Source organism: Clytia hemisphaerica, unplaced genomic scaffold, assembly GCF_902728285.1.
Source record: "Clytia hemisphaerica strain Z4C2 unplaced genomic scaffold, Clytia hemisphaerica genome assembly, whole genome shotgun sequence".
Classification (NCBI taxonomy): Eukaryota; Metazoa; Cnidaria; class Hydrozoa; order Leptothecata; family Clytiidae; genus Clytia; species Clytia hemisphaerica.
Window position 1 is genome coordinate 209866 of NW_027103760.1, and position 9003 is coordinate 218868.

At 35.9% G+C, this 9003-nt stretch overlaps 1 protein-coding gene across 1 annotated transcript; it reads right to left on the bottom strand.

Annotated features, from left to right (window-relative positions):
* Positions 1–7352, bottom strand: LOC136805591 (uncharacterized). The gene is made up of 6 exons (XM_067062156.1): positions 7076–7352; positions 6550–6677; positions 4244–4525; positions 3157–3324; positions 2473–2730; positions 1–1387 (listed from the first exon to the last, which is right to left on the bottom strand). Exons 1-6 carry the CDS (start codon positions 7342–7344, stop codon positions 1131–1133), a joined length of 1362 nt encoding a protein of 453 aa, XP_066918257.1. The 5' UTR covers positions 7345–7352; the 3' UTR covers positions 1–1130.
* Between the last annotated feature and the right edge of the window lie 1651 nt (positions 7353–9003).

Sequence of the window (9003 nt, forward strand, 5' to 3'; positions counted from 1 at the left end):
AAACGGATCAAGAATAATATATTAGTCAGACATACAAAATTACAAATAAATACAAAATTATATTTTCCAAAAAATAGAGTTTCTAATATTGTACAAAATTAAATGAAAATATTTTCAAGTTTTTAACTTGTTTTTAAAATGTTGCTATAAGAATCTTCAATCCTTGATATCAAGGATATTACCGTTGTTTATAAATTATGATGTTATTAGGCTACGTCTCCATAAAATAACTTGTTCGAGTTTAGGAAATTTGTTTATTAGGCTTTGGTAAAGAAAGGGACCATAAAACTTGTTCGCGTTAAGGAGACATTTAAGCTATAGAGGTTCGAATAAAAGCTCCATTGTATTATTAAATGATCATTAACAGGCTTACCATGAGTATCGCAGTACAGGGTGTCTCGAAAAAAAAGTATCGAGTCGTACCACTTCTATAGAAAGAAAGTTCTTGTGTGCGTTTCACTACATTTGCAATGTTTATCATAGTTTCTCTCTGTGTCATATTAATTGTCATGAAACATCTTTTATGAATAACTTTTACAAAAAAACAATTCTCAATGAAAATTCTTCTTTTTAATCATAATGACTGTTGTAAAAACAATTATTTTGTTGGTTATATTTTCTTACATTTTGTCAAAGACACGCAACAATCTTCTACTCAGAATCATGTTCGAACTCGATACTTTTTTTCGGGACACCCTGTACATGAAGATTACACTGTGGTGAAAGATCGCCATTCCACTCAGCGCCCATTCAATGAGAACAAAAGCAACCATGACAATCATCCATGAACTTTGACATTGGTCTAACCATTCAAACCAAACTTAACAAACGTAGAAAAGATGAAAAGAGTAATGTTCCACACACTCTTGAGTCAGAGATTCATTTCATTCATTAATATTCAATGTGCCAGAGGAATGGACCTTATCGGAGTTTTTGATTTTCCTAAAAAAGAGATGCATTGTGGGATTGTTTCGAGGGTATAACAATAGAAATCTTTTTGGAATTCCTCGAGGGAATTCTATTGTAATCAACCAGAAACAATCCCACAATGCATCGCTTTTTTAGAAAAATCAAAAATTCCGATAAGATCTATTGTAAAAAAAAAAAGATGTTCCCATCGAAACATCGCCTTACATAAATCCAACCTTTCGTTCCGTATCTACTCCTCCTATCGAGTCATTATAGGAGGGTGGAAACGGGGGCGGTCCATCTCCAGGGGCGGTTGGTGATTGTGGAGGTGCAGAGGGTGATTGGTAAGGGGCGGAGGCTGAATGTTGAGTTGGTGGTGTTGCACCCATAGGAGGTGGAGATTGTTCAAATGATGAATAATTCTTGTATGTAGGTGGTTGGTATGGAGAAGGGTTTTCATTTTGTGGAGCAGTGTAGCCTGATAAAAAAAATTCAAAAACTATTTTAAACCGTCATTTTGGGATCGACTATGCAAAGTTAATGTGAAGCCATGGAGCATTAATTCCTGTAGCGTAGCCAAAAGGGGCGCAAAATTTGTGTTGGAGCGCAGATTTTTATGACACTATAATTCTCTATTCATGGTATTAAAAGATAATTATAATGTCATAAAAATCTGCTCTCCTACACAAATTTTGTGCCCCTCTTGGCTACGCTACTGTTAATTCAAGAAAAAAAAAACTTGGGGAAACTTGTTCAGAATAGATATTCCACATTGAGGTACACTGAGTATAATGCGTAGAAGCTAAGATATCAGAGAAGACATATTTGTACTATGAATCTCAGTATTTTCCAAAGTAAAGATTTAGTACAATACTGGCCATGATATTTGAGAAAAAAGGGAAATTCCCACGAAATCTTATAGCCACAATCGATTTGAAAGCGCTGTCACTTAGATCAGAAGGGATCTGAGGATCCAAAAGTTCAAGAACGGTCCAATAGGGCTCAGAATATGGTCTGCAAGTCTATAAACCCCACCCGAATTGAAATATTCGATTAAATCTAACAAATGGCCCAAAAGCCATTTTCTCGCCCGAACTTTAAAATGCTAAAAACGAGGAATTAACCAAAATTCTCAATATATTTTGACCGATATTATAGATATAGTGGATTCTCTATAACTCAAACACGCACGAGGGCCACAAATTTGTTCGAGTTAAGGAAATTTCATTGTTAACTGAAGGGATCATAAAACTTGATGCAGTAAAGGAAACTTTTTGAGTTATTGTGGTTCGAGTTAAAGAGACTCAACTATAGTACTTTACTTTAATTGGATTAATTTTCGCGGATGACACTATTGTGTGACAATATTTTCACGATCTTTTGCCTTTTACTGTCAAATCATTCATGTTGGTTGTTGAAATACGCATTATTAGCGTCTCTGTGGTGCCAGAGTAAGCATTTCTTTCCAAATTTCCATTGGGACTCAATTTCGCGCATGACACCCAAATCCGCAAAATCCGCGAAATTTAATCCCCCTAAAATTTATCTCATAAAAGTACTTACTAGCAACGACGATTCCCGGTGGATTAAAGGCTGGTGAAACAGTCTCCGGCTCGTCTTGTTTGATCATATTATCTTTCACTCCATAACAACAGTTCAAACAATTCCATCTTGCTTTTTTACATTTCCATTTAAACAATCTTCGTTTTATATATATGATGAATAATGTTACGACTCCTAAGATGACCAGAAAGACAATCCAACCTGTCGCCAGACCACCACTTTCCTCATTTTTGTCAGCATCCGCCGCGGCCGCTGAATCTATGAAAAATAAACATGTTTTAGGTCTAAATAGGATTCTATTTATTTCTTCAGACAATACCATCTTCCGTTAATAAAGCATGAATAAAGGGATAGTGTAAGGGGAAATATATATGCGCCTAGCTTAACAGCCTCAGTCGGCATTACTGAAAAATAGCAGCGGTGGAGTTTGTGACAAACTGTCAAACTACCGGCTGTAAACTCTTTTCGGCAAAAATACCCTTCTGCGAATTTATAGCCATACTAATCCCATGTGGAAGGACAAATTTGGTATAGCGCTATCACTGTGTCTCGCTAACACCAAGGACGCTTGTATGGTGAACCTTCGCGATATTCCCGCTTCGATTCACTTTTTACTATGCGAGTGCCCACTGAAAACGGTCGTTGGAAATCAAGTGACTGAGAAATGAAAAGTGAAAAACTTACTCCAGATTGGGAAGTAACTGATCATATATCCTTTGTTTCGGTTGTTCCATTTGACAGGGGTATTCATGGTGATTTCAAGTCGTTTGGTTTTCCAGTAGATTCTGGTGAACGGCCATTTTTGGGTACTACAAAACCGATAGTATTGAATTTGTCCTGTTTTCTTTACATCTATAAGATATAAAAAGGAATGTTAGGAAAATATAACTGAAAATAGACAAACAAGTTGGGGTCGTTGCATGTAAAAAAAATTTATGAAAAGTGATGTGAAAATAATAGTAGACTGCCACCTATTTGAACTTCTATTATTCAAATCTTTCTATAATTCGAACTTATTCTCAATCCCCACCATGGAGAAATCCTCTTATATACTTTCTATAATGCGAATCTCTCCATAATTCGAACAAAATAAGATTCCCGTTTCAGCTCGAATTAGCGAGAGTCAACTGTATGGCTGCCATCAAGTTACTTGGGATTTCGGAAAAGATGGGATACTCTTAAAAACTATTTTAATATTTGTTAGAAGTCGCCGCGGGATTAGCCTATTGAAATAGTCGTTTATGACGCTGCAGCTAATGCTAGCCTTACGCTCACTACGGCGGAAGCGGGGAGACTTTGGAGACTTCCCACTTCTCACTTGCAAATGAGACTTTTCTCAAATTCCTAGCGGCTTTCATCTCATTTTGAGCCTTTAGCTTCTCCACTTTAGTGGTTGTTCCAACGGGTCTCTGTCCTATTACTGTGGGATATGATCTTACGTAGAAAAGATTGTTTCCTTGGGGTAAAAAGTTAGTTTGATAAAACGTGCAAAGAGGACAGTCTCTTAAACCACTCGGTCATTGTCCATATGGCGAATTTCGAACCATTGTATAGAATTTACTTACTTTTCATAAATTACGTCACGAACATCACTTGCCTCGTATTCAAACAGTTACCATGGTGATTATGTCTCTTGAGACAATAAATGATTTTTCTATGAATAGGAAGTAGTTTTAACAAAATCCGCTGGGAGTTAATCACCATGGCAATAATTTCAAAACGAGTCAAGTGATGTTCGTAGAGTAATTTATGAAAAGGTCTATTTACTTACTTTTCATCCTTATATAGTCATTTTGTTCAGCCATACATAATTTAGCACCAGAATACGGTGTACTGGTATCGATCTTTGTAAACAAGACTTTGACTCCTGCGATGTTCTTGTTTCCAAAATATAAGGTAAATTTACAATTCCCTTGTCCGTAATACGGTAACGGATAGTTGGTAGAGTGAATTGATCTACGTGATATATCCATATCTTCGCATTTGGTTGTTTCCAAAGATTGGTTGAACAAGAGTTGTTTGTACTCTGCTACAAAGCGACCGCGATTCCATTCTATCAACGAAAAAGAGACAATATTGTTACCTTAGGGGAACCAATTTTGGCGAGTAGTAAAAGTTGAAAAAAAAAATCGGCGAGAACTTAGTTTGGCGTGTAACAAAGAATTTCTTAATTTTGGTGGGAACTAACTTCGGTGAATTTTGTCAAAATCCACCACACTCGCCAAAATTAGCTCTTTTAGATACGTAGCCTTGTTAACTAAGCCCGTATTCACAAGGCTAGGACAACGGCTAATGGCTATATAGCGTTTTCGGCGCTTTTTCATATGTGACTCCTCAAGCGATTATTTACGGATTTTAAATTAGCCATGGAATACTTATTCAGTCACAACTCAACATCAGATTTATCCTAGTGACTGAAACAAACTAGCTTAGATATCTAGGCTATTAGATACGTTGGCAAAATATTTAAATAACATTGAGAATCAACTCATGGGCCTCGTCAAACGCCGCCTCATTTTTTTGAAGAATAATCTCTTTTTAAGTCAAAACCAGTTCTTATCTAATTGAATAGCGTTTTATGGTTTAGAAGGTGCAAAAAATAAAAGTTGTATTACAGCACCTGACCCCGAGAATGTAGGTGAAATTTGAATCAGACCTGAAAGATGTAGATTTGCATTTTAAAAAATATTGAATGTTTTCAACGAAATTTTGAACTCCGAAAATCCTTTCCCAGGGATTAGTTTCATTACTTTTGATAGATAGGCTAATTTTTTTTGGTCCTTTAAGTTGACTCCCATTTTTGTTATAACCCCGAGAATGTAGGTTTGGTTTTATGGCTTTAAATCTAGTAATAGTAAAATGTTGATATTTTTTCAATCTGATTAATTATAACAGCAAATTTTAGAAATATTTTATACCAAAACAATATTCTAAAGAGCATTTTGTTGCTCTAAAATTGGATTTTTTCTCTTTTTAACCCCCATAATGTAGGTGAAAAGATTCGGTTGTTGAGAGCGGAATTTCAGTATTCATCCGAAATTATTGTTCTCTAAGTGAAATTCATATTTTAGAAGAATACTCTGACAAAAAATTAATTAAGATATTAATTTTATCGTGCTACAAATGATGAAAAGTAAAAGAAAGGATGAAAAGAAGAGACACGAAAGTTGTATTTATTTTGTAGGTTGAAAATTCTGTGTTAAAATATGTGAATAATGTAACAACACCCCTGCCTCACAGCCCCGGTGGAACTTTTTCCCACATCGGGTCCAAAAATTTATACTAAAGTCCCAATGGGGATGGAAATTCTATTGTTCCAAAATTAGGCAAATTTTATGATTGGGCTGGGGTCCAGCGGGTCTGGGACACGTCGTAAAAGCTCATTGATCAACATTAATCATCTCTCAGTTGATACTTTCATGTTATGAAAGTACAACAAACAAGTTTTACATAATTTGACATACTTTTTATGTCGAGTTATGAAGGCCCCCAAATTTTAGGTATACTAATCCCAAAAGGTAGGTCAAACATTTTCGTCAAAATATCTAACTTAGAACAATAAATACTGAAATGGACTATTTTCCCCATTTCCTTAGTTCATTAGAAATAAGAAAATACCCTATCATCATAACTTAATTCCAATAGATTTCGATTTAGAGAGGATTTATTTCAAAAATGTCTCAATTCGGGTAGTATCCAATCAACTTCGATTCAGATTTTCGCCTGAAAAAATCAATTCAAGTTAAAATTTTATGTCTAGAAATAATCAGTAATATGTAACAGTATGCTCTGAAACAACTTTTTATGAAGTTGAACTATCGTTAGGGATACAATGCTAAAAAATGAGAAACCTACATTCTCGGGGTTTACTACATTCTCGGGGCCAGGTGCTGTACTGTATTCTTCGAAGGTTTATGGCCAAACTAATCCTTTCAGGGTTAACACATGAAAAACTATTATTATTAAAAAGTTGAATTCTTCATCGCTTAACCATGGAAGAGGCGACAATGTTTTCGGCACAAAATTTTGGCTCTCTCACTTCAAACGACTCACCAGGGCCCAAGCAAAAAAACTTACTTGTCATAGTAGAGAGTGTATTAAATTCAATTTTCATGCAATGATCATTTGAATAGAGATCAGGTGGTATGATATTTGAATCGTTCGCCGTACAAAATCGTGTCAACATTTTCAAGGATCCAGGACATCTATGAAGATTTAAAAAAAATCATTGAATTTAAAGCCCGAACGGCTAGAGTAAAATCTCTAACCTTTATCAGGCAAGAAAAAGTGAACCACTTATTTCTCATCCAGAACGCGCCTAGAACACCCCGCAATCATGACGACAGATTGTATCCTCCAAGGGATGTGGATTGTATCCTCCAAGGGACGGAGTAGTCCCTTTGCTTTCGAGCATTTTCTGAAATCTAACGATAGATTTTACTTTCAATTCGGCGTTTGTGTAAAAACCATGCGTGGGAGTTTTCTAAGTTTCTCTCTAGCCCTCGGGCCTTTAAACTCAATGATAATAATATATGTTGTATGTATGTTGTAGATCCTGTGTTCTTACGTGTTTACAAAAAAGAAATGCAGTTGTATATCTTACCCTATCCAGATTCGAACATAAACATTATTACAATCAGGTGCTTGGTCCCAGACCTCAAAAAGTTTCCATCTTAATCTAATAAATGTTCCAGGTTGTGTTATAATGTTGTACGTTGATGTATCTTGTGCAAGATAGTTGTTAGGATATCGTGGCGATTGAAATTCACCGGTCGAGTTTGTTAGAGTGACGTCAAACGAAACTGCGTCGGTGAAATGGATTGTGTTTAGTGTGAGAATAAATACAGTGATTCCATGTTGTAGATTTTTCATAATTTTTTCTAAGAATAATTTAGAATTTATTTATATCTAAAACCTCAAACGTAATGAGCGGTGACTTTTCATCATAGTGTAGCGTAAAAACGATGCTGTCGTTCGTTAGAGGGCTAGTAAACGTAGGAAATTATATATGTGTGAAATTTACAGGCGTAATGGACAGTTTACGGAAAAAAGTGGCAGTAGAGATTTATTCTATGAAGCTGTCGAGATCTCTTTCAAACTGTCGAGATTTTGAAATTTCTTTCGAATTTAGAGCGCCATGACTGCAGTGCAATAACTTCAAAATAGAACTAGTCGAAGAACAAATGAAATCTGGCATAATGTAATCTTTGGTGTTTGAAAAGAAGGCAATGTATTATCTAGCGCTATCAGCAAGCATCAATAAGTTGATAATACACAGGCAACGAGGTTGCTTCATACCTTGAAAGATCGACAGAAAAGAAGCCTTTTTTCAGTACACAGTTACACCGCCATTAGTAAAAAAATAAGTCACAACTTCGCCTCCATTGTAAAAATAAGCCTAAATATTATCCTTAATGGAAATCGATACTGAAGCCTGTGAATGAATTTAGAATTTCCAAAACTCCCGCTTAATTTCAAACAAGAACTTTACATTCAAAAAAATAAGAACCTTTTCAGAAAAACGAATGCTCCCGCGTAATCCATAGAAAAACTTATTACTATTTAACATAACATCCCTTCATGGATCTGATGTATCATATCTCTTGAAAACACAACTTTTTCCATAAACATGTTTTTTTAGTATACAGTCTTGACAATATTTATCAACTCAAATTTATCTATAAAATGTGATTGATTTCATTTTTAAGACGATAGCACATTGAAATGTCTCCGAATTTCTTAATACAGCTAATTCCCATGACATTTCGATCGTAATTTTTCAACCAAAACTATCAATACAGGCCATGAATGTAATACAAAAAAAGTAATATCAAAAGCAGCAAAGCCCAGGGAAACATACTGACCTTGACAGGACCGACGGGAACGTGCCGCTGGAGTTTGAAAAGTGGACCCTGTCAGATACGAATGTTTGGTAAATTTCGAACCCTTGCAAAACGCAAAATCGAAAAATCTTCCCAATTTAACTCTGAAAAGTGTCTAAAATGACCAAAAATCAACTCTGTTAGGTCCGCATCTTGAAAATTAGTAAATTTGGGACCCGTCAGATATCTCTAGAGTCTGAAAAAAGGGACTCTGATCAGCGGCACGTCTCCGTACCTAATTTTGCCTAAGTATCCCCCCCCCCCGGACAGCAAAGCAATACGTGCGCTTCCGACGTAAAAAAAAGCAGTTTCCCGGGGCTATCCCCGGGAGAGGACGCACTCGATTCGAAACGGTCTAGTAGGGTAGTAGTATAAAAACAAAAAGTATAATTTAGTTTCTCTATCTATACATGGTCGGGAGTTTCTCCTTTTTTATGGGTTCTTTATATATTTTAAGAGTACGAAAACGATGACATAAAGAAAAGTCAAAAAGAGCGTTCTTAGATTAGTAAAGGGTAACCCTTTCAGGGGCCCGGTCCTCACATAAGCTCACATACCCGACTTTCTTGCAACATTTTTAGCACTAACCCAACTGCGGTGGCAAAAATTTGGAATGATAGGGCGCCAGGCGCTGCCAGGCGCCATCAAA

Bases quoted from the DNA above. Each gene is read 5' to 3' on its own strand.
- LOC136805591 (XM_067062156.1), bottom strand. From the start codon at position 7,344: ATGAAAAATCTACAACATGGAATCACTGTATTTATTCTCACACTAAAC. The intron at 4,526-6,549 runs GTAAGTTTTTTT...TTTCGTTGATAG, and splicing joins TACACTCTCTACTATGACAA to AATGGAATCGCGGTCGCTTT. The intron at 2,731-3,156 runs GTAAGTTTTTCA...TATTTTTCATAG, and splicing joins CAGTTACTTCCCAATCTGGA to ATTCAGCGGCCGCGGCGGAT.